Source organism: Tenrec ecaudatus, chromosome 16 (genome assembly GCF_050624435.1).
Source record: "Tenrec ecaudatus isolate mTenEca1 chromosome 16, mTenEca1.hap1, whole genome shotgun sequence".
NCBI lineage: Eukaryota > Metazoa > Chordata > Mammalia > Afrosoricida > Tenrecidae > Tenrec > Tenrec ecaudatus.
Genome location: NC_134545.1, coordinates 54,143,656 through 54,170,346, shown reverse-complemented (window position 1 = coordinate 54,170,346; position 26,691 = coordinate 54,143,656). Strand labels below are relative to the sequence as shown.

At 39.7% G+C, this 26,691-nt stretch overlaps 1 protein-coding gene across 1 annotated transcript in view; it reads right to left on the bottom strand.

The window, feature by feature from the left end:
- Window positions 1–26,691, bottom strand: part of CTNNA3 (catenin alpha 3) — a 1,794,797-nt gene that overhangs the window by 1,433,635 nt on the left and 334,471 nt on the right. Inside the window, exon 5 of the mRNA XM_075534447.1 lies at window positions 11,159–11,422. Within this exon, the coding sequence (XP_075390562.1) occupies window positions 11,159–11,422 (264 nt within the window). The remainder of the gene's footprint in view (window positions 1–11,158; window positions 11,423–26,691) is intronic.

The following is a 26,691-nucleotide window of genomic DNA, read 5'->3' as shown; positions in this document are numbered from 1 at the left end:
CATCTAATATTTCTAGATACAATTCAATATTTTTATCATACCACATAAGCATAGTCATTAATCTTTCAGAGAAAATAATATTTGATACATAGTAAACCCTTTCCTCTGTTTACAAACTTGCATTGCCACAGTTCTTCAAAGATATTTTTTCATCAGAGAAAACTTGTTGATTGTGGTAGTTACACAGTTTCATGTCAGCTTGATAAATAAAAATCAAGGGGCAGAATCTAGCCTCTCAATCAGGTCACAGCCTGGTGATCCCTACTTGTGGGTGTGGACTTCCCATAAGGATTCTGGGACTTCCCCTCTTCCTCCCTGGAGCAGGACACAATAACTTTCTGCTTCACCTTCCTATTGAGGAGCCACATGAAGACACTAGCCAGTGCTGAGATGCTTCGGCCACCACTGGATCCACAAGACTTTTCACCCACTGGCCTGTGATCTTCCTGCATTTGGCATCAGTGCATGTGCTGCATGGTCTAAAGAGAAATGTATGGACTAGTATTGGGCATATGGGCTAATATCAGAATTATGGACTTGATCTGAACATGTTGGATGTTTCTGCAATATACAATGGCTCTTTGATATGAAGATCTTTCTTACACATATATGAGTGTCAATGACTGTTTCTCTAGTCTGCCTGGACTAACATATAGATATTAAATTACATAAATTTGAAGTTACTTAAAAATAGCTTTACCTTTGTTCAAAAAGTTTTTTAAATGTCCCCAATGTCTTCTAGCAAATACTTTTGCTATTGATATATTTGTCACTAATCATTACTTTCAAGCAAATTCTCTTTTCTGTCTCTTTAAAAAAACATCCTTTTTGGTGATCATTTGTATTACAATATGATGAAATGTAGATTTCCTTTTATTTATCTTACTTGAAATTTATTAGACTTCATATCTATGAAGGGTGGTATCTTCTTGAAAATTCCCAGTTAATATTTTTGCTATATTTTCCTCATGTTTAGATGTTATATTAAAATATTTTCAACTTATAAGACCATTCTCCAAATATATTTTGTATCCCTGTGTCTCTCTAAGTGGCATCCTAAGGAACAATTTTAAATATATTACTGAGATCATTAACTCTCTCTTTAGCTTTACATAATATAGTTTGCATAATCATTAATTTTAAAAATTATATTTCTTATTTTCAAAATTTCTTCTTGGTATTTGGTTAATTTTGACAATCTTTTGCTCCTCCACCACATTTTAAATAAATAAATGAGGGTAAAATATACTAAACTTGCTAATTTATACACAATATCTTATCATTTCAATATCTTCTCTATTTGCAAGTCTGATTCAGTAATTTGTTTTTTCTATTAAATTTTACTCATTGTGGTTTGCTTCCTTGGGTGTCTTTCGATAACTCATTCACCTTGGAAGTCTGATCGTTTGTGTTTATATGCATGTAATCATGCATGCAGCATTTAGAATTAGCAAAGGATAAAGCAGGTACTTGGACTTAAAACCAGAAAACACCAAAAACCAAAATCACTGCCGACCCATAGTAAAGTCCAACTCACAGCAATGCCATAGGACAAGGTAGAACTTCTGTGAGATTCAAAGACTTTACAGGAGCTAAACGCCCCAACTTTCTACAGCCACAGTAGGACAATTAAAATGATTTTCAGCTGGGATTCAAATGCTAATCTGATAGATTTCCAAAAATTTTTTAAAAGGTAAAAGAAAAATCTTCAGCTGCCATTGATCCATTCCAATAAACAGCAATCCTATAACACAAGTGCGACTGTCCCTGTGGGCTTGAGAGACTGTAACTCGTGATGGAAGTCCAAAGCCTTGTCTTGGTCCCACCAAGTAGCTGGTGCTTTCAAACTGCTGGCCTTGTGGCTAGCAACCCAATATGCAGCCATTAAGCTACCAGAACTGCTTATCTGATGAACAGAAGATTCTTTCAGGGAAAGCAAGAATTTAAATACTATATTCCCTACAAGAGCTATTTCCTTGAGATAAACCTCCCTGTCTTATATACATATTTACAAAAGTAGCTTAACAAAGTATTGCTCCAAAACCACAAAAATGTTAGAAAACAAAAGTATCTAAATTTAAAGCTATTGTTGCTTGTTATGTGCTCCAACTATATCTACATACATCTGAAAACATTCTTTTTCATCTCACTAATGCTTCCATTTAAGGAACATCAAAACAATAGTTTTGCCATCCATGAGAGACTCAAATTATGTTCCATTTGAGAGATCTTTGAGTTTGGGGGATGAAAAAAAGTCTGGCACTGTCAGGGTTGCAGGGTGGATGGGGTAAGTTGCCCTCAAACTTGACTCATAGGCTATGCCCTCAGCGAATGAGGAGGTGCGCCAGTGTGATTAAAAAATGGATATTGCTTCAATGCAATTCTCCTGGCACTTTTCTCACCGGAATTATTTTCTTTCTTTCTTTCTTTAAAAAACAAAACAAGTTCAGTCTGTTGGGACACCATGGCCTGGCCCCAAAGTCTACCTTCAGCATTCCTTGGGGACCTCACCACTCCATTCCCTTGGTGTTCTGTTGCACCCCTTTAGTGTTTTGCCTCAGTGTGGCGGGATCAGATCAGGTGCAATTCCCACACTGTGTCTCTGGTGTTGTCCTCTGTAGAGCAATGGGTCAGTGAGGGGCGTCATGTCTCATAGTGGCGCTGGACTGGTAAACACTCCTAACGTCCAACAAATGATCCTTGAATTAACTGCAAGCTTTTCTTTCTTGTTGTATTTTGTTTTGCTTTGTTTTTCGTCATTGGTTTGTTGTTGTTATTTTGTTGTATATTCTTGCTTGGTTTTGCTCTGTCTTGTTTTTGTGCATGTTATTATCTCCCCAGGTCTGTCTAAATAAGACAGGCTGTATGAACAATCTGGAGGAGAAAACAATGGGACCGACAGTTCCAGGTGGACATGGGAGAGGTGGAGGTCGGGGGAAAGGAAGTGGTGTTGGCAAACCCAGGGAAAAGGGAATAACAAGTCATCCAATCAGTGGTGAGGTGGGTGTGAGAGGCCTGGTAGGGCATGATCATGGGTAATGTAACAAAGAGGAATTGCTGAAATCCTGGTGGGGACTGAGCATGATAGTGGTACAGGAGGAAAGTCAAGGGAAATAGAGGAAAGAGGTGGGAGGCAAAGGGGATTTATAGAGGTCTACATAAATACATGTATATATGCAAATATATTTGTATATGAGGATGGGGAAATAGATCTATGTGCATATATTTATAGGTAGCAGAAGGACATTGGGCTTCCACTCAAGTACTCCCTCAAATGCAAGAATACTTTCTTGTATTAAATTGGCATTCTATGATGGTCACCTTCCCAACACAACTGCTGAAAACCAAGTGGGTAATAAGCAAATGTGGTGAAAAGCTGATGGTGCCCGGCTATCAAAAGATATAGTGTCTGGGGTCTTAAAGGCTTGAAGGTAAACAAGCGGCCATCTAGCTCAGAAGCCACAAAGCCAAATGGAATAAGCACACCAGCCTGTGTGATCACGAGGTGCTGAAGGGATCAGTTATCAGGCATCAAAGAACCAAAAAAATCATATAATTGTGTGCTCCCTCCATGATACGATTGCTGAAGACAAATGGGTGCACAAGCAAATGTGGTGAAGAAAGCTGATGGTGCCCAGCTATCAAAAGATATAGTGTCTGAGGTCTTAAAGACTTGAAGGTAAACAAGTAGCCATCTAGCTCAGAAGCAACAAAGCTCACATAGAAGAAGCACACTTGCCTGTGCGATCATGAGGTGTCGAAGGGATCAGGTATTAGGCATCATCAGAACAAAAATTCTTACCATAGGGAAAGAGGGGGGGAGTGTGGAGAGGAGATCCAAAGCCCATTTGTAGGCCACTGGAGATCCCCTTGCAGAGGGTTTTTGGGGAGGAGATGAGCCAGACAGGGTGTGATGTAGCAACAATGAAAAATACAACTTTCCTCTAGTTCCTAAATGCTTCCTCTCCACCCCCCATCCCCCAATTATCATGATCCCAATTCTACCTGGCATATCTGGCTAGACCAGGGGATGGACACTGGTACAGATAAGAACCAGAAACACAGGGAATCCAGGGCAGATGATCCCTTCAGGACCAGGGGTGTGAGTGGCTATACTGGGAGGGTAAAGGGAGAGTTGGTTAGAAAGAGGGACCCGATACAAGGATCTACATGTGATATCCTCCCTGGGGGACGGACAACAGAAAACTGGGTGAAGGGCGACATTGGACAGGGCAAGATATGATAAAATAATAATTTATAAATTATTAAGGGCTCATGAGGGAGGAGAGAGCGGAGAGGGAGGGAAAAAATGAGGACCTGATGCACAGGGCATAAGTGGAGAGCAAATGTTTTGAGAATGATGAGGGCAATGAATTTACAAATGTGCTTTACACAACTGATGTATGTATGGATTGTGATAAGAGTTGTATGAGCACCTAATAAAAATTATTTAAATAAATACAAGTAAATTTTTTTTAAAACCTTCAGAATAAATCCCCACCATCACTTGGAGTTTTTGAGAAAATACATCAAAATTTTCACTTTGGAATTCCACAAATCAGTCACTATAATCTTTTGAGCTGACCTCTCTGTCTTGAATTTAACTGGCCCAGTAGAGCCCCTCCGAAGCCCCTGTTTTGATTGGTTCTTATGTTACGGCCCCCAAATGAGACAAGACAAGAAGGTTCCAGAAACAACTTTTTTGGTAGCCATCCACCTATCCCAGAGATGTGTTTAAACACCTTTTGTCTGGACTAAGCCCAGGTATGTGCAAACTTGAGCTTGAGTGACAACACTTTCCACTGCCTCTCATTTATACATTTCCTCGGTCTCGCTGTCTAGAAAACCCAAGCTAAGACTGTTGCTTTTTTACAGAAAAAATTCTGAGCAGCAGAATCACTTAGCTATCCTTCTGGTGGTTGCCTTCCCTCTGCATACACGATCTAGACGACTGGCAGCATCAATGTGTCCATTCACTTATTGAGCAAACATTTACTGAGGATGCATTATTTATGGGACATTGTTCTAAGTTCTGGCAAACAGCACCTTACATAAATGATTGTACCTAAAGGAGTTGACCAAAATAAGAAGATAAGATAATAGATATAGCAAAATATAGCAGCACTTTGCAGATGAGAAAATCTACATTGATGTCTTTTTGTTATTATCAACCTTATCAAGTGACCATGCAGATAATTTTGTGCTAAACAATTAGAACCGCCTATCCTTTTCCTCTACACAGGAAAAATCAATCATAACTACAAGGAGGGGAAGAAGAGTTCTCTGTGGAAGAGAAAATCTGGAAGTCTATCTTCTTCTGTAAAGTGAAGAACGTAGACGGCAGTATCTGGCATGGTCTGTCTTAATGGAGCTTGCCTTTTCAAAGCAACTTTCACTGACAAAGTTTCTTGCTTAAAGACATTTTCGAAATTCCTTTAATCTACAAGTCAACACGTCTCGGTTCTCATTCAGTCCCAGATGGCGAAGAAACACCCATTAATTCACATTTGCCTTCCCAATAAATCAATCCTTTTAGCCTGAACAGTGCTCTAATTCAACCTCTGTTTTCTCCACCAATAAAGCTCAGGTTTCACACTCAGAAACAGCTATGAGCCAAAATGAAAGATTTAACAAAACCTCAGCATGGTAGTTGTTGACTAAGCTCTCTGATACATTTCCACACTATAAACATTTAATGAGACTCACTCCCACCGCAGCATTTACTACATCAATTTATTTCGTAGTATTATATTTGCAGGAGGAAGACAGAGAAAAGGTTATTTTGGATACTTTACCAATACAGTTTCCTGTAAATAAAGAAAAGTGCAACCATTTAATTTACAAAATCATTAAAAAGGGTTAAATGCTCAATAAATTTGGCTTTATCTAGTTCAGACAGCATCTGCAGCTATTTGTAACATAGATATAAAAAAATACATAAAACTCAGGCATTTTCTACTAGGTTTGCTTCCATGGCTTTGACTGGAGCTGAATTTCAATAGTGGTTGAGACAGTATTGGGCTCTCAGGGTACTGTCTTGGATCATGTCTTCTGCCTCGTTCAGAAGAAGGTAGTCTGCCTTAGAGAGGCCCATGCTTGAGAAAGGGAGAACATCACGGCAACGTTAACCATCACTACACCTTGCTCAGTTTCATCCAAGTTCACACACACACACACACACACACACACACGCATACACACACACACGCACCCACACACGCACGCACACGCACGCACACACACATGCACACACGTCTCGCCTTTTTACTGAAGTACTGCCATTTCTCGCCTGCAAAAATCGATCATAGCTAAAAGGAAGAGATCGCAGAGGAAGCGACACTCTGGAAACCCATCTTCTTTGACAGTGGTTCCCAACCTTCCTAAGGCCGCGAGCCTTGAATGCAGGTCATGTTGTGGTGACCCCCCCAACCCTAAAATTATTTTCATTGCCACTTCATCACTGTCATTTTGCTACTGTTATGAATTGGGCGGCCCCTGTGAAAGGGTTGTTCCAGCCCCAAAGGGATCACGACCCAAAGGTTGAGAACCGCCAGAAGAATGTGGAAGGCAGGGTCTGGCGTAGACTGGATCCCTTATGCAAGCACACCTAGAAGATACGATGCTCCAGACTATCTTTCCATTCTAGCAAATTCCATTGCACTAGCCACTCCTCAAAGAGACACCATTTCTATTAAATTGACTGATGGGGTAACATTCTTTTCACCAAAAAGTTATTCTACATTTTGGACTTGGGTAAGTTTTAAATATCTTTGGTGGTATGTGTTGACTAAGAATCTTAGAATAGATTATATTTGATTTTAGTTAAGTGAATTTACTGTTATGGGCCAAAACTCAAAGAAAGACCCACTCCCCTGAAGTCAATTCTGCTTCACAGTGAGCCTGTGAAACTGATACTCGGTGTTTCTGAGACTGCGTATCCTTATAGGCGCAGAAAATCCCCTCTTCCTCTAGTAGAGTGATGGGTAGGTTTAAACCACTCACCTTGTAGCTGACACCCTGTGCCAGGCTGGGTTGACTAGAGAAATAAAATCAGTGACACTCATAGATGTGTAAGAAAAAGCCTTATATCAAGAAGGAATTATAGATCAAGAAAACACCTCAACCCAGTGCAAATCAAGTCCATAAAGTCCCATACTAGGCCATAAGTCCCTCTTCAGACCATTACAGCCACATGCCATGATGCAGAATGCAGGAAGAACACAGGCCAGTGGGTGAAAACTCCTGTGGATCCAATGGCGGTGGCAACAGTTCAGGGCTCTGGCAGCAAGAGTCAGCCAACAGGAAGGAGATGGCAGAGAGATGAGGGGAGGATGCCAGGGGCCTCCTTACAAAAGGCCACACCCACAAGGAGACACCATCAGGCTGTGACCTGACTGACAGGTGAAATCCCACCCCAGCACTTCTATGCATCTTCAAGTTAATGGGAAAATATGTAACTACCTCACAGCCCAACAAGTAACCTACTTCCCCACCAGAACGCCTTTAGTGTAGCACTCTCCACCCACTGCTTTTGAGTTAGTTCCCACTCACCGTGACCCTGTAGGCAGAGTGGAAATACTCTCTGGACCTTCCAAACTGTAAAGCTTTATGAAAGCTAACAGCCCCATCTTTTTACCACCGAGTTGAATTCTTGCCCTTACAGTTAGCAGCCAAACGCTCAAACCACTAAACCACCAGGGTTCCTCTGGTGAAATCCTATAAATAATGATTCTGGATTTATAGAGACCGGACTCACTATTGCTAACTTTCTGACGAGCGAGTTACAATCTAAAGAAGTTTCAGTATTCTTTTCTATAAAATTTTTTTTAAGATTTACCATCTAGGGACAATGTAATAATTAAATTATAAATTTATGTAAAGCTCTTAGAAGTGAACAATAATTATATATTTGATACATTGGGTACGTAACCAAACTCTGGGTGGTGCAATAGTTAATGTACTCCCTTGCTAACAAAACATTTGGAAGTTTGATCCTTTGCAGCCATCTCTGAGGTCAGGTGGGTAACCTGTGTCTTAGCATCAGCTCCTGAACACCCTGTGGAACACAGCTCTGTCCTGCTACTAATTTCAGTGGTATAAGTTTAGTAAACAGAGGATTATTAGAACTACCACTACTTGTACTTTATGAAAACATTTTTTTCTAAAATTTTCACACAAAACGAACAAACAAAAAAATGAAACCCACTGCCATGAAGTTATTTTGATTCATAGTGACCTTGTAGAGAGTTTCTGAGACTAAAACTCTTTATGGGAATGGAGAGCCTCATCTTTCTCCCATGAAGCAACTGGTGAGTTTGAACCACCAATCTTTGAGTTAGTAGCCCAACACCTAGCCCATAGTCTCTTCAGATATCAATAACTAATTTTTAGAAAATTTTGTATGGATTTCAATAAATGGCACTTTAATAACATGGAATTAGAAATGAAGACACCTGTTAAAATATGTAATTAAGGGAAGGTTTTTTGAAAAGCTGTTCAAAATTTAAATGTATTAATAATCTACTAAGCTTCTCACAAAAATAATGTTTGACATAAGATATGTTTCATGTAACTTTTTGTGTTTAGATTTTTTAGTGCTATAACTGGAATGTTAGCAATTTCAAGTCTATTGGTTTCTTTTTAACAGAATAATCTGTCTTTTTCATATTGACTACTAATGATAGAGAAGAGCTGAGATTTACTTAGCAGTCATTATGGGACAGGCACTGAGCACCACAAGTCCAACCGTTTGCCACCAAGTGATTCTGATGCTTGGAGAGTCCAGGGGACAGAGTGCAATTACCCCTATAGGATTTCTAAGCTGAGACCTTAGGGAAGCAGACTGCCCATCCTTTCCCCATGGTGTGGTTTATGAGTTTGAACCACCAATCTCTCCATAAGTAACCAAGTGCTTAGCCATCGTGTCACCAGGACACCTTAAGTATTTTAACATGTAATAGCAATTCATTGATAGTAATCACATCACTAACAGTAGGTCCTGGTATTACTCCCATTTTATGATGAAACAAGTGAAGTTCTGTTAGGCAGCTTAGCCTAGGGAATTGGGAAGTTCATTTACACATGCCCAGGGGAGCCAGCATAGGACAAAGCTGGATTTTCCCGCCGGTGGGCTCGAATGCGAGTTACACCTGGAGCAGCCCACCTGGGCCAGGTGATTGCAATTCAGCCAATGGGATCGACCTGGGCTCATTCACCATGCCTCTCTGGGAAACCCTTGAAAAGGCAGGGACCGGAAGGGAGAGGGGCTTGTCTGGTCGTCTTCATGGGAGGAGAGAGATCCTTGCGTGACCTGGAGCAGTCTCTGCCAGGCCGCACGGTCAAAGGAATCCTATGGGTGCCGCGTAAAACCTGAAGCTTCTTTTAACTGTCATTAAATTCACTTGGATCATGAGCCCGGCTTCGGCGTGAAATCTTTCTCGCGTGGAGCCAAGGACCGAGGCTGAAACCTAGCCCGGAATGAGAGACCTTACAGTTCCATTAATAAATTCCCCCAGGTAACACAGGCAATAAGTACCACATCTGAACAGAAATCCAGTCATTCAGGTTCCTAGGTCCTTTTCCTTAATTGCTCCCTAATATTGTCTCCCATGGAGTAATTATTTGCCTGATTGGGATTATCAGCAATGTTTGACATCATAACCTAACCTAACCCTAAATCTTTAAAACTGCACATATCTAAAACTGAGTTTGTGATCTTTTGCCCAAAGCTAGCTTCATCCATATAATCTTGGACATCAACACTGGTGAAAATATCATCAAAAGCTTCAGTATCTCTGCTAGGTACTAAGATGCAGTCCAAATTTCCCCGCAGGTATGGCTTTGAGGGGTATAGCCAGCAGACAACGTCTTCAGAATACAACTCAGCTGCCTAGGGTGACACATTATCACTCTGGAAGGCGTCCCGTTTCCCAGGACAGCCTGCATCCAGCGCATTTCCTGGGACAAGTGATCAAAGGAAGTGAGAATATAAAGCATTGGCCATTTCTACCGGATGGAGTACACTGTGAAGTGCAAGGTTCTTGTCCCCAAACTTCCCAGCAGATGGCTCAGGCTTGTAGGCCTAGATCACAGGTTGACTTCTTCCTCTGTTCAGTCTGCCTCTCCCCCTTCCTCCTCAGAGCTGTTGCTAATATTACCCTGTATTCCAAACACCACCAGTGCTCAGTATGTGTCCCTGGACAACCCAGAAGGAGACACAAGCCATGAGTCCTCCCTGTGTCTTATATTTCACAGGCAGTCTGACAAAAATCTACTGGACTCTACTGTTTAAAATATAGCTTTAATATAACCAATTATCACCACCGACATGGATGGTCCAATCAGCCACTTCTGTCACCCGAGTTACCACAGCAGCTTCTAGCTTCTCTTCTTTTTCCTCCATACTGCAGACAACGTGGCCTTTCGAGACACAACTCCGTGTGTCACATCTCTGTTAAAACTTTAACATCGGTACCCTTTTAACTTGTAATAAAAGTCAGCACGCTTAATGGCCTACACACGCATCTTGCACCTGGCCCACTGGCTCTCTGCTCTCACTTTCTACGGCCTCTCCCTTCCTTCTCTCTATGCAAGCACGTTGGTCTCTACGCTGTTACCTAAACACAAGAGCATTCCTTAAAGCTGCTCTACATCCACATCAGCTCGATTCTCTTCCCTCCTGCCAGCCTTGGATAACATCGCACCTTCGCAATGTGTGTGCGTATGTATGTATTTATTTATATATAATACCATTTACATAATGATTTCGGCTTTTGGTTTGGGCCTATATTTTCTTCCTTCACAAGGGCAGCAATCTGATAGTCCCTAACCACAGGTGATATTTGTGGAATGAATAAATCCTATATTTTATAGGAAATAAAATAAAGTCATCATTTATATCTAATTAATAACCCCTAATGAAGTTAATTGGCTTCCGTGAAAAAATATAAAGGAATCAGAGACCCACCGATGGCATATTTTCCTATTGATCAATTCATTGGAAGACACAGAGAGAGAAAGAGGATTGTTTGATTTGGTAACTGGAGTTTTATTCTCTCATATTTTAAACGTGGATCTGAAAACCACATTTAAGGTAAGTATTATTAATTTTTCTTTTCATACATGGGCATCAGATCACATTTTACCTCTTTCAACCTACCTCAAGTTCCTCCAGGGCACATCCCAGGGTTGCAGCAGGGGGTTCTGCAGAGGCCTGCATATTCTGGATGCCCTGTGAAGCATTGGAAATCACATGAAGGGCATTTTGAATTTCTTCACAAACTGTGTCCTTGCTAGCTTTCAGGGAAGCAACATCAGAATGCTCCAAACAAGCTGAACAAATTGAATGTAAGAGAGGAGAGTTCTCCTTCAGGGAGGCCCGGGCCCCTGCAATTTCATCCCTTTGTTTTGCAGATTTTAGGTCCTGAGAAGAGAAAATAAAGAGTGGTGTCTTACAATAGGTAATGGAGGAAAGGCACATAAAGAAGCTCCATCTATCCTTCACTATAACTGAAAAGATGGGAGACACTAAGAAGTTAGCTGTAATTGAATATCAAGGCATCAATTATTCTACACTACTTCAAATTCTGTTCAAAGATCTACAATAGAAAAGGTGAGGCAATTAGCCAGGAAAGGTCACAATGGTGCAGATGTATAAAAACTGAGTAGATCTTAACATTTGTCAGTCATATCCTCATAAGTCATAAAAACACTCTGGCACTCACATTATTAAGCACATTACAAGAGAGCTTGAATTACAGGGATGCTGATTACCTATTTCCATAAATGCTGATAATTGCATTTAACCTTTTCATTAAGACTAAATAAATTGAGTTAAGAACACTAAATTGGACCTCCCACCACTCTGCTCTTTTTCCAATCTCTTTTGGAAATGCTTATTAATAAACAAGCTAATCCTGGTTTACCTTTCTTTAACATTTATTTAATAAATAGCTGTTGAGCACATAGCATCAGAGAAACTGTGTGTGAACAATCCAATAAGAATTTTGTTCTCTGCAACTTTCTGTTCTAGTCAGTAGATAAACAATGAATTGAGTCAATAACTATACAGAGCAATTTCACCTAAGGACAGATGCTATAAAGAAAACACAAAGTAATATAGAGATAGACATCAGGGGGGAACGTTGCCTTAGCTGAGGTGGTGGGAAGAAGATACTTCCCTGGAAGTGACAGTGGTGGCAAGACCTCGAAGAAGAAGAATCCAGACAGGGAAGAGAACGTTACCATCTCAGTTGTAGCTGATTCAAACGCGCGCAGACTACAATGAAGTACTATCTTCAACAAAGGCTGAAGGTTAGCCTCATCAGCGGTGTTACATGGATATCACATAACATATATATCATGTGAGATGAGAAAATACTTCCCTTTTGTGGTCTTCTCTCTCATACCCTAAAAACCTAGTCTAATCATGAGAAAAACAGCAAGCAAACCTAGACTGGGAAGTGTCATGCAGGGTCCCTAGAGAGTACTCACAACTGTTACGGTCGTGGAAAACAAGAAATGACTAATGAGCTGTCAGACCCAATGAGCCTGGGAGACACGTCGACTAAACGCACTGTGGTACCCTGGATGGCAGCCGGAAATGGAGGAAGGAGGAAGCTGGTGATGTTTGAAGAAAGTCCAGAGTTTAGCTCACGATTCCTTCATTTTGGCAAAAGCAAGATGTTAACCGTGGAGGAAACCAAAAGGACAGATGGACACTCTTTGCGTGATATTTGCAAATTTATGTAAATCTAAAATTATTCTCAAATAATTAAAAAGAAAAAACTAGTTCAAGGAAGCCTAACAATAGATTGTGCATTTCATGTGCAATGTCCTATTTAATCCTCATTAAAGCTCATAAAATAAAGATGAGGACACTGTTTCCTTAGCCAAGCAACAGAACCAGAAAGTGTGCTTTCTGTGCCTAATGGCAGCGTGATTTCCTGGTCCTGGTGCCAACAAATACATTATACTCCTTCGCTCCACAGAAGCATTTCCAGTATTCCCTATACAACACAGAGGAACTGTAAAGTGCTTCTTCTAAAGTACAGTAAGCATCATGTGATAGTTAAGGTTTATTGTGGGATTAATTGAAGGGCGGAGAGATAAAAGGCTCTGTGAGTCTCGCCTTTCTGGTTTTCTGGTCCCTTGCTCTGTGATGGTCGGACCAGGGTGGGCTGCCCTCGCTAGTTCTCTGCCTCACCTGGCAAGGTTCACTTCCTGTAAGACATCCCTGAGGAGAAGCCACATGGACCTACCCCGATGCAGCCCTGGGTGCTGGAGCAGCCGTGTGGAGACCCCTGCCAGCGCTGAGATGTTTACATGTTCACTGACTCGGCTTTCCTCCTGCAGTCGGCATCATTGCATCTGTTTTGTGAGATGGAGGAGGACTTTGTATATCGATGTCTGACATATAGACTAATGTTAGATTTATGGGCTTGGCCCGGACTGGATTGGGATGCTTAATGTACAATTACCCTTTATAAAAAAACTCTTTTATAATAAAATATAAGTGTTTATGAATTTTGTTTCTCCCATCTACCCAGACACATCACAACTCCCACAACATGGAAGTAGTAATCATAGAAATAGTAAAGTTATGGTTGGTATTGTTAACATCATTTTAACAAGCATTTAGTGCAAGGACATTAGAAGCTGGAGAAAGAACCTGTGTCTCATACAAGGCTTCTCATCACAGACGCCAAGCTTTTTGTTCACACGACTCTGATATCTAGGAATAATGTTTCCTGAGGTTAATAAATGGCTTGTGATTCTCTATTTTTAGTTCCTTCCCTGCTACTTCATGCCGGGTTTTGGAGAGGATTAAGTTCATTACAAGATGTAGGGAGGACAGTTAGAACCTATTTTCATACTCACTAATTACACCACCCACCCTCCAAAGACATTCTCTGGTTTTCTTAGCTTGCTGCGATCGCCCCCTCCCCTCCCATATACTAGGGTAAGTCAGAAAGCATTGCTACCAGAGTGCACTTTGTTATTACAAACGAAACGTGTTTACACATGTTTCTGACAACAGCAGTTGGATGACTGCAGAGAGGTTCTCTTCAGAATTCATTTGGTTTGCTCTAAAGCAGGGCGGCTTCGAACATAATAAAGAAATAAAAGTCCAATGAAAACCGTGGTTCCTGAGGGAATATGCTGGCCAAGCTCAACTCCAGGTAGACTGTCACCTCAGAAGGACACGGGACAATCATGAGGGATTCTGATGAAGAATTCAAGGAAACTAAAAACTGCATCGGTGAGAAAAGGCATCACCACAAGGCACCTACAGCTGTGTCGCGGTAACAAGCATTGTCCTATCAGAAGTTCACCGAGAGACTTTATCGCAGCTGCCCTTAAGCCTTCATCTTGCCTCTGTAGACTTTTTATGGTTCCAAAACTCAAAGGCTGTTTAAAAGGAAGATGTGAAGCCTCCATGGATCCCCAAATCACCATCTCCCTGTGCAAATCCAAGCGTGTAGAATTCTCCTGGGAAGTGCTGCAGAGATGAAGCACAACTTCCATAAGCGTTTGGTCGAGATGGAGAGTACGTACAGAATCAATGGCTTCATATTTTGATATATTTTTGTTTAATAAAGCTTTGATTTTATAGCAATAGTTTTTGACTTGCCCTCATAGCTCTAGTTCAGTTTCTAGTTTCAGTTTCTGCAGGTGCAGTGAGAAGGGCGAGTTATCTAATCTTTCAGGTTTTCCATCCGCACAAGTGAGGATAAAGACACTTCTGCCAACCCTCATTGATTAAGAAGCAAATCAAAAAGGGCACTGGACTGAAAACAGGAAGCACCGCGGAAATAGGACAAAAGTAATTTATTCCTTAAAGATACCAAAGTTTTGTTCTGTGATAGTCTTTGTATATTGGAAATGTAGGCACCTACATTCATCACAGTGTGACTTAAAGGGTAAATAATTTAATGTTCAGAAAGGATACACCACTCCCCGGAGGACTGACTATAAAAATATGAATACTTAAAAAGCAGGAGGGAAAAGGATCTGCACATGGCAGTCTAATTGAAACAATACACGAGTCCCTCTGAAGTGACCAACACATTACACTTCTTTATTTAGAAAGGCAGGGTCAGTGCTTAGATAGTTTCTCAGAGGCGGATAACTGGGAACATAAACTATTACAAGGAAAGCTAAAGTTGAAAATAATTTATTTGGTTTTGATAGTGGCTTTGTATATCTATACGAAAAATTGTGATTATTCTAACCCTCTGAGGACTTTGGAACTTAAAACGTTTGAGTTTTCAGTCTAGTCTTTGTCATTTCTGCCCAAAGCAATGACAGAATCCTTAATGACACAGATACCCCCAAATAAAAAGGCAGCAGAACCTGTGGGAAAGACCTGCTTCACTGAGCATCACACAAATAGCATCCTAAGCCAGGAAGTCAGGGGGAAAGGAGAAGAAGGTTCCAAAGTTTAAGTTACAGAAAATGAGAAGGGATGACCATTTTTGCCAAAGGACATTACACAAGATTAATTTAATACAGCAGGTAGGCCCGTAGATATAAGTGAGAATTAATGAATGTCATTCTTCAAAATAAACCATTTTCATTCTGATGTTTGTGGTGATGCTATTTTGTTTTAACAGATGTCACCACGAGTTCGAAGGTGGACAGGTTGTCTATTTGTCATAAACTTGTATGCCAGGCCATGGTGGAAAATAAATGGTAGCGTCCATTAGGGATTCCTCTGGCTGAAATGCTATGAGGAATTCTGCGCTTTGGGGATTGGTACTTATTGAATATAGACGTATATATATTTTTAAGTGCTCCAGAAGAAACAGCTCACATGAGATTTTCAAGTTAAGGAGACATTAAATACTCCCAGCTGATGAAGAAACACACAGATGGGTTGAAAGAAGACCTTACAAGTCTGTGCAAGTGGGTAGAGAAGTAACATATGAGTTTTAACCCTGGCAAGAGAACAAAATATATTTAGGCATTTTAAAGATCACAAAGTATAAAAGTGAAGGTTCTAAGCTATCAGTTAATTAATTCAATCACTCATTTAACAAATACTGTTAATCCCCTGCTTTATATCAGGCACTGTGCTGAATGTGGGTAATACAAAAATAAAGAGTTTACAGTCCATTATGGGTGAAAAATAAACAGGTTAATAAGGAAGATGAAATAGAGACAGCGGGTACCAGAAGGAAAAAAATCTCTAAACTTGGGTTGTAATTGATGAAGAATCCCCCCCCCCCAAAAAAAAAATAGTGACTTTTAAGCAATGAGTAAGACTCATCCTCATGAACAGAGCACAATAGAACAAGCAGAGCTACAGCACATGTAAAGGCCTGAGACACGCGTGAGTGAAGTATGCCACTGAGTGTAGACCTAGAAACCAGAGGACAAGACCCCTGAGTAAGAATGGAGAGAAGTCCAGTACAAAGGCAGCAGGAGCTACTTTACAGGCCATCCCAACACCTCTGATCCATGCCACGATCAGACCTGTAAGTTCAGAAGACTGCTCTGCAGTAGTCTTTGAAGAGACTAGAGACCATGAAATCGCAGTCTGAGAGAACAGGTAATCATCCAGACAAGAGAGGTCGAGTGCCTACACTAAGTTTTTCAATAGCATTTAAAGGCAAGGATGAGCCCTAGCAATGTTTAGGAAGCAAAAATGATAAGATTTTGTGAAGTTTAGACATCTGCTGGGGGAGTAGAGAGAGAAGATGTTAAAAAATTCCCAGAGAATTGTTTGAGCTGTTGTACATCTAATTAATTGCTAACCAAAATAAGAAGTACAGAATGAAGCATATGATTGAAGAGAAAAGTGACATACATTTGTGATTTCCTGAATATGACATGTCTACATAAGATCCAAGTGAGAATAAAACTGTACATGGATCTAGAATTCAGAGAAGAGGCCGGGCTAGAGAGAGAGATTTGTGAATCACTCCCCATGCTTGCAGTGAAAACCTTATTTCTAAAGGTTTTTGAGCATTCACATAGGATACATGTTACAATGAGGAGAACTTGGTGGTCATCATAATGACCTTGTCCTTGGGATGTCAATTCAGTAGGCTACCCCAAAAGGTCAAAAATACATTTGGTATTCACCAAAAAATATTTTAAAATGCTAACTTCTCAAAAACAGTAAGGAAGCAAACAAAACACACATGTCCTAGAGTTTAAAGCCTGAATTACTTGGGGTTAATTATAGTCGTTTTACTCTTGTAAAAGAGAACTTGATATAAATATATTTACATATGTACATGCCTGTATTTAAATCTCTATAAGTGCCCTTTCTCTCCTAGTTCTTTCCTCTATTTCCTTTTACTTTCCTCTTGTTCGACTGTCATGCTCAGCCTTCATTTGGGTTTCAGTAATTCCTCTCGGTTACATTGCCCTTGATTTAGCCCTATTAGGTCTCCTATACCATCGTCACCATCGATTTAGATGTATATGCATATACATATAGATTTAGTATTAAGGTAGCAGATGGACATTTGGCTTCTATTGAAGTACTCCCTCAATGCAGGAAGACTTTGTTCTATTAAACTGGAACTCCATGATGCTCACCTTCCCAACATGATTGCTGAAGACAAAATGGGTACATAAGCAAATGTGGTGAAGAGAGCTGATGGTGCCTGACTATCAAAAGATAGAGTATCTGGGATCTTAAAGGCTTGAAGATAAACAAGCAGACATCTAGCTCAGAAGCAACAAAGCCCACATGGAAAAAGCACACCAACCTGTGTGATCACGAGGTGTTGATGGAATCAGGTGTCGATGGAACCAAGAACAAAAAATCATATCACTGCGAAGGAGGAGGAGTGCCAAGTGAAGACCCAAAGCCCATCTGTAGGCAACTACACATCCCCTTAGAGAAGGGTGGCGGGAAGGAGAAGAGCCAGTCAGGGTGCTGTATAGCACCAATGAAACATGCACCTTTCCTCTAGTTCTTTAGAGCTTCCCCCACCCCACCCCACTATCATGATCCCAACTCTACCCTACAAAACTACTAGACCAGAGGATGTACACTGATACAGATAAGCACTGGAAATACAAGGAATCCAGGACAGATAAACCCCTCTGGACCAATCATGAGAGTAGTGATACCAGGAGGGGAAGGGGAAGGCAGGTAGAAAGGGGGGAACTAATCACAAGGATCTTCATATAACCCCTTCCCTGGGGAATGGATAACAGAAAAGTGAGTGAAGGGAGACATTGGTCAGTGTAAGATATGACAAAAAATAATACTTTATAAATTATCAAGGGTTCATGAGCAAGCAGTGAGTGGGGAGGGAGGGGGAAAACGAGGAGCTGATATCAAGGGGTCAAATAGAAAGCAAATGTTTTGAGAATGATGATGGCAACAAATGTACAAATGTGCTTGAAACAATGGATGTACATATGGATTGTGGCTAGAGTTTTACCAGCTCCCATAAAATGATTAAAATGAAAGAGAACTTGAGAGGGTATTTTTTAAATTAATTTAGAAGACTGGTTAACTTCCATATCATGAATGTTTAAAAATATGGGACTCTTTATCTGGAAAATATGAAACTTATATTGGATAACAGAAATTTATGAATTGACTTAATAACTTGTTTATGAATTTCTTCATTAAGTCGAGAGACATTAAATCTAAGCAGTAGCTTATAAATTGAAAATACCATATATTCATAAGACTTTCTCCTCCAGTTGACTAAAATTCCTTTGAATGAAAATATTTTATTATACTTCATATTCCATTATCTGGTTGTTAGTAAATTGTTAAATGAATGGGAATTCAATAAGTAGAAGTTAATATGATGACAATAAGGTAAGAATTCTGGAACTGATTACTCCAAGAAAAGAGAAATTCATCCAGGGAATTTGGACAAATTTATGCATGTCACAGAGATTTAAAGAATGAAATTAAAATGTTAGTGAAGCCATTGGTAGAACTACTTTGGCAAACTGTTTGATAGTACTTATTGAAGCTGAACACACACACATGTTCCAACACTCAGCTCTTCCACTCCTAGGAGAGGATACATATAAGTAGAGATGTGTATGATCTTCATTCATATGATCACCAGAAGACAGACCAATTTTTCAAAAGTGCACTTTATCCCACTTCACCCTTATTAAAACCTACATAAGTATCTGTACACTAGACAAAAGAAATCCAAAAGAGGATTTTCTTTTTTTTTCAGGATTTTCACTTTTAAGAAAAAAAAGGGCAAAAACTCAAATTAGCATTATGTGTTTGTTTAACAGGGAGCTTTTAAAGAGGCAACATACAAAAAAAATAAGCACAGTTTTCAATATAATTAGATACCAGGGTAGTGGTTATTCAAGAGAGATTGAGAATATATATAAAAAGATTCCCTGTGGAATCATTTCACTGTGCATTCAGGTGCTAGTTACATAGATTTATTTAGTTTGGGGGAAATCACTGAACTGTGCGCTTATAAGCTGTTTTCTTCTCTGCATCTATGTTACACTTCCAAAAAAAAAAAGTTTACAGAACACCGTTATGTGAGTAAAGCCAGACAAGTATTCATAGCCTGTGCCTTCGCTTGTAAAAAGATACGGGTATCAATCAGCTATGGACCTTTCCTGTGTCACATTCCTGTCCTTATGAAAGGGAAGTTTATGCATATGGAATATGAATTCCATTTCCAAGTGTCTTTACCCACCTTAAGGCTTGGCTTAATAATAAAAAAATTCTAAATGTTTGAAAAGTGAGAATAGGCAGGGAAAGCACCATGATCTGGCCGTTGGAAAGGGCCAATCGAAAGAGTATACACAGCAATTTATGCTCTGCCCTTGGATAAACCCTCATTTCAGAGAATCAGAGAAAACCTCCTTACTAAGCTACATCCCTGCCCAAGTGGAATAGCTCAGCAGATACTCTGCTCAACAAAGCAAAACCACATGCAAATTATTCAACTTTCTCTTCCAGGTGTTTAAATGAGGTTTCTAGAGCTGACAACACATTCCCCAAGGAGGGCAAGAACCGTACAAAGACAGTTTTGCTTTCTGAAAGCAAAGAAGACGTGCCGCAGAAAAGCCCATGTACCCTCTGCTATTCAGATTCCATTCTTGGTTGGCTTCCATCCCCAGTTCTCTCTCTGCCAAGATGCTCCATGCTAACTGCTTCAGTGGTCACTGGGCAGCTTCATGCTCCATCCGAAAACAAAGTACCACAAACACCTGCTAATGTGAATGTTTTCCTTCAACAGAAGTTAGGAAGTAGGGATACTTAGCCTTAACTGAGCCAAGGCAGATTATATAGTGAAATAATATGAGACAATGGAGGTAAAAGAAAAATTTGAGAAATCCATAAAAATCCAAACAAAACAACATCAAAAATCAGATTTCACAATCAAAATATTAAGCAGCAGAGGGAGGGAGACCTTTTCTATTTTTCTACCAATTTCCCATTTTCAATTTCATATTAACAGGACAAGTTGAATAAAGGGGAAAACAAAAGATTCCTTCAAATCAAAGTAGAAAGTGAGCATATAATAATAGTATTAAGATATCCCCAAGGTGTGTATTCTAGGCCATTAATGCACAACTTGGGTAATACAAATACCACCATGGTGAATAATAATAATGTGAAAGAAGTCTCATAGGAAAATATTATTATTACTTAATTTTAATGCCGTTTGCTGTGTCCACCAAGATAATGCATATATAAAGTTCAGAAATGCACTGTGTTCATTTTCCTTCCATCTGAAGCAAATTTAATCCATATGACATCCATCTTCTGTACCTACAATTTTTATCTGAAACAATTTTCATCAGCATCAGGAATCTGCCACTATACAATTAAAGAAAGGGAATAAAAGGAACAATAAAGAGCTACTTTAGCAAGATCCACACCTTCAGCTCTATGGATCCTCTCCCAGGAGTGGACTAGCTGAGTGTTGGAGCGTGTGTGTGCTAAGCTTTAAAAAGCGCTATCAAATACTTTGCCAAAATTGCTTCTTTCAAATTTATATGTACTCAGCTATCCGTACCTACAAAACCATTGTCCCTAACTTATAGGGTTTCTTAACATGTGAGTACAAGAGTTAAGTTGGTCTTAACACCTAGTCAAAGAGCAGTAGATATCTTTATCCACACAATTCCTTCCCGGTTAAGCTTTGGTGACTCCCTTAAGAGAAACAAACCACCTGCTCCCTGAAGAGTCTGGTGCCTTTCTCGGAGTAAACAGCATCCCTTGATCCAAATGGGATTAAAACCCAACAGTGCAACTCACCAATGCATCATCCTTTGCACTGTGTTACAGATTTGGCTGCTCACTACAAAGGCAGCAGTTTTACCCACTGGCTGCTCTGTGGCAGAGATGAAACTCTCTACCGTCATAAAGACTGGCAGTCTCAGAAACGCTTGGTAGCCCAGGTGGGAAAAAGTTTTTGGAAACTGATTGTGGTAGCAGTTGTACAATTCTGCTGGATGTGATTGAACTATGATATATGTGTTAAATCCCAATGAATAATAAAACTCCATTTAAAACCATAAAAGGAAAAAGAAACCCATGGAGCCGTCGCACTGTCCTATGGCATCACTGTGAGTCGTAATGGACTCAGTGGCAGTGAGTGATATCCATGTCCTGTTTAACAAGTCCCAAGTCATTCCGGAAGGAGAGAGTACAAGTGGTATGCCTCTTTGACAAAAGAGGAAATGGACGGTGATCCAAAAGCGCACAGATTAAGAGGATCATATTAGTGGTGGTGTTAAAAACAACCACATGGACAGAGCAGCTCTGATGTTCCCATGCGTCTGACGTACGGCAAACTCATACCCAACAGAACGGAACACTATCCAGTCGTGGGCTATCTCCAGGATGATCCATTATGGATAGGACCGTTGATAGCCAAAGGGGTTTCATTGGCTGATTTTCAAAATGAGATTGTCAGCTTTTTCTTCCTACTCTGCCTCACTCTGGAACCTCCGCTGACATCCGCTCAGCATCATAGCAACACACAAACCTCCACTGAGGGTGGTTGTGCATGATGTGCGTTAGGCGGAAAGCAAAGCCTGGTCTTAAGCTTGCCAGGCTGGAGTGCTACCAATGAACCACAAATGCCTTCGTAATACTTCCTAAGTTGTGTTAAATGCTGTCTATTTTTTTCCCATAATAATGGTCTGTTTTTAAAAAACATTTCCTCTATCTGTTGTCAGTAACTTCATCAACTGCTCCCAATGACAGGAAAAGGATTGTCCTAATAACCTCACTTTTCTGGGGCCCAATGAAAAAGACATATATTTTAGATACATACTAAAGAATAATCATCAAATCTAGCCCAGATTATAGATATATTCCTTCTTCAGTATCAGAACAAGACTGATAGTGAATCTCAGGCTCAACTAAGAATCTGCAAGCCTAAACTTGAGAATGTGGCCCACAGAGCCATTTCGATGTTTCACAAATATAAATCAGAGATGCGCAGTAGAAGTGTGAAACGAATAAGTATCCCATTGAATATTTCAATCTATCTCTTTCAGAGGAAAAATACTAACTCTGGCATCTTAATTAATGATGGTTTGATGATTGAAGCTCAGAGTAGGGCAGGGGGTGAGGTTCTGCTTAGCTTTCTGGTTTAATTCTGCAAGCTGGAAACACCTGCCAAAAGTCCTGGTTTTTAAAGCTGAGACTACAACTTCAGATGTTGATTCTTAACAAGATACACGAATAGACCAGATGTAAACCAACAGGGAGTGGGGAGGCCCTGGCATCGTACAGGATATCTGCACCATGAGCAACATTCAAATCCCAACTGACCAACCCAAAAATATCCCTGAACCTTGCTGTCAAAAAGCGAACGCAGATGTTTGTGTGTGTCTTATGAATAAGGTCTCCACGTTTGATATTCATACCACACATGGTCCTGACCTTGGAAGAGATTGGCACATATCCCTGGGCATGATTAACCTGTAATAAGCAAACAGGAGTGAGGTAAATGTTAATCTCCTCTCAGGAAGGAATCTATATCATTGTAATGGAAATAATCTAATCTTAGAGGTAAGAGTCACAACTCAGAAACACTCTAATCACCAGAGGCCTTGAATAGAACAGTTAGCTGTACCTCACCTAAAAATGTCCCTTTGAGCACTAAGGTGACTGACCTAACTCTTGGTATTTTAATCAACTCAGAGGCATGTGAAAGCTGATCAGCTCATAAGGAAAACCGGGGAAGAATCGATGCATTTGAATTACAGTGTGGCCAAAGGATATTAAATATACTAGGGAATTCCAGAAGAACAAATTAATCTTGGTGGTAAAGGTACAGCTTAGAGCTGATGTTAGTGAGACTGTCGTTTCATGCACTATGGACTTGCTAACAGGAGGGCCCAGACCCTGGAGAAGGGCATGTACCCCACAGAGGGTCACATGCACACGCACAAAAGAATCTCCATGCAATGAATTGACCCGGTGGTTGCAACAATGGACTCCAATATAATCATTGCTAGGCTATGACTGGGCCAGACAGTGTTTTATTCTGGTGTACATAGGATTGCTCTGCACCATAACCAAATCTGTGGCACTTAAGAACAACTAAAAATATGGGGATAATAACTTCTTCCTTTATGATCTTGAAATATTGGATGATTTTAGATGCACATTCTGAAACTTTCTCCTTACACCAAACTATCGCCCATATTCTCTCATTAAATTGTTTCATTTCTCGCCTTTCTCTCTTGTTAGATGATAGAGAATACTAAATTAAATTGACCAGCATTAATCTATTTTCTAACCTCCAGATACATAACTCAAATTTGGTCTCAAAATACATAGGACCAAAATGGAAATCATATATTTTATTCTCTCCTTCCTCCACCAACATTTTCAGATTGATGGCCTCAATATCCCACTGACCAATAAGAAGCCTGAGGAAAATCCTCGCATGTCCACCATTCAATAAGATCTGTCCCTTCTACTCTTTAACTACATTTCCAGTTGTTACTTGTACCCTTCCTAGTAGGACTAATCAAAACTTTAAAAACAAACAACAACAAAAAAACTCATTGCTATCAAATCAAGGTCTACTCATGGTAACCCTAGAGGAGAGAGCAGACCCCACTGTGTGAGTTTCCAGGACTACAACTCTTTATATAGTAGAAAGTCCTGTCTTTTCCCTGTGGAGTTGCTGGTGGTTTCAATCTACTGACTTTGCAGATCTCAGCCCAATGGGTAACCACTAGTCAAGAGGATAAACATCCAGGGATAAAAATGAGGAAATGGTTTTGAACACAAAGAAGAGAAGGCATATTAAAAATATTTAATAATAGATGAATTCATTAGTACAATCTTTTATCTGTAATATCTTCAGAAGGAGTCCTAGTGGTGTAGTGGTTACACATAAGGCTGCTAACCACAAGGTTGGCAGTTTGAAACCACCAGCAGCTCTGCGGGAACAAGACGGGGCTTTCGACTCCTATAAACAGTTACAATCTGGGACACTCACAGAGGCAGTTCTACCCTGTCCTATGGGCTCACTGTGTTTAGCATCGACTCAATGGCAGTGAGTTTAGTTTTAGGTTTATCATCAGGAAGGTGCTTCTAAAAATCAAATCTAATTATCCCTTCCCAATTTAAAATGTTTCGGTGGAAACTAAATATTCACATAATAAAGTTCATATTCTCATATGGCTCTTGTGGATGAGCATGATTTGGTTCCAGGTTATATTCAAGTCTCATTTTCTACCATTTCCCTCTAGAAACTCTAAAATCCACCTGCCATCCAGTTGATTTGGACTCCAGATTCCATGGGGCCTTGGTATGAGCTATATTCTAATTTTTTGTCCTCGGGAAAATACCTATTCATCCTTAAAGATATCTTGAATTTGACACCACAGATGCCACCAATGTGTTCCCAATGTACTCCTGACATAACATAAATCTAGTATGTATGAATCTGTTTTATAGTTATTCATTGACATATATCTGTCTCTCACTGAATTATGAGCTGTGTAGTGGTCACACACTGGGCTGCTAACTGCAAGGTCAACAGTTCAAAACCACCAGCTGCTCCACAGAAGAAAAACAAGGCTTTCTACTCCTGTAAAGAATTAGTCTCAGAAACCCACAGGGACAGTTCTACCCTGTTCGATAGTTTGCAACAAGTCATAATCGACTTAGTGGCAGTGAGTAGTACAAGTTAGGTGCCAAAATAATGTTTTAATTCTTCAGTCTTCTGGGTGTTATATAGGAATTGACATAAAGTGACCTGTGAATTAATAACACCTCGCATCACTTTTAAGAAATCACTAAACTTTGAGGATCACAACCCTAAAAATAATTATTATCCTATGAGCTGAAAATTCTAATTTTGGAAAAAGAACTCACAAATGCAAATAGTTAAGACATGTCCGTTCGAGAATAGAAATGTTTTTAAATTGTGTTCCCAATTAGGCTAACTAGATTTGTTTGTGAACTATTCTTTAAAGTATTCTGGGCTAGGCTGGTGATGACAGTTTTTAACACTTAAATGCAAGTGTGTCATTCAAAGCATATTGCTACGAATCACAGAATATTCTAGGAAATATCTAGTTTCTATCATATTCCCTACAGGAAACAAACCTGGAGCAGAATATATGTAAAAGAATGTCTGATATGCTTTTCAGAAAGCTAAATTAGTGTCCCCTCCATTAACTAATAATATGGGAGCATATGATTGAGGAAACCATAAATAACTTAGGTTAATTATACTGCTGAATTTCGAATATTTTTAGATATTCATTTCAACAGCATTTATACAATAAAGCGCACCTAAAAGCTATGAGGAAATACAAATAAAAACTAAGAATGAACACTCAAACCTAATGCTCTTTGCTCTCTAGAAACTATTAGGTACTAAAACACAAAAATAAATGATATGGTCTAAAATGAGCTGAAGAAAAACATTGTGAAGTCCACAAGAGCTAAAGTATGAACTTGAATATACCCAACTGAAATTTAGAGGATGTGTTTATGAAGAATATATTTGATACTTTGAACACTAATGAACAACGACCATGCAAGTTGTAGGATGACATAAAGGGGGACAACATATATGAAGAAAACAAAAGGTAATTAAAAAGGTAGTGAAGGAAGAAAACATCAGAATATCAGAAGAGGCTCAGAATGTTTGATCATAAATGTAGATTAGCTGCAGTGAACGGAAGAAATGATGAAAAGAGTCAAACAGAAGAGTTGAAAGAAGGACCCTATGGGTACCATACTGAACCACATAAGTAGGATTAGAGAGATGAATGGAATACACAGACTCACTTTACCAAAAAGAATTGGTGGGGGGTCAACCATTTCCCGAGATAGCATATATTTGACAGTTGATGTTACTGAAAAATGTCAAGTTGCACTGAAGGCAATGATGGAAAACAATGCTTCTGGAACAGACTGAATATTAATTGAAATAAATGGATACAACTCTGGAAGCACTAAGGCATCGATGCCAAGACTGAAAGAGAGCTATATTCATTTCCATTCCAACAAAGATGATCCATTAATCTGTAAACTAATGAAAAGTATCCTTAATATCAAACTCAAGTAAAATATTGCCAAAGACAATATAATAATATTAAAACACAACAACAGTTGCAGCAGTTCATTGAAAAGAAAGTTCCAGAAAGTTAAGCGGCATTCAGAAGAGGGCATGGAATAAGGATTACCCTTGGTACTTGGCTGAAAGGAGAAAGTACCAGAAAGCTGTTTACCAG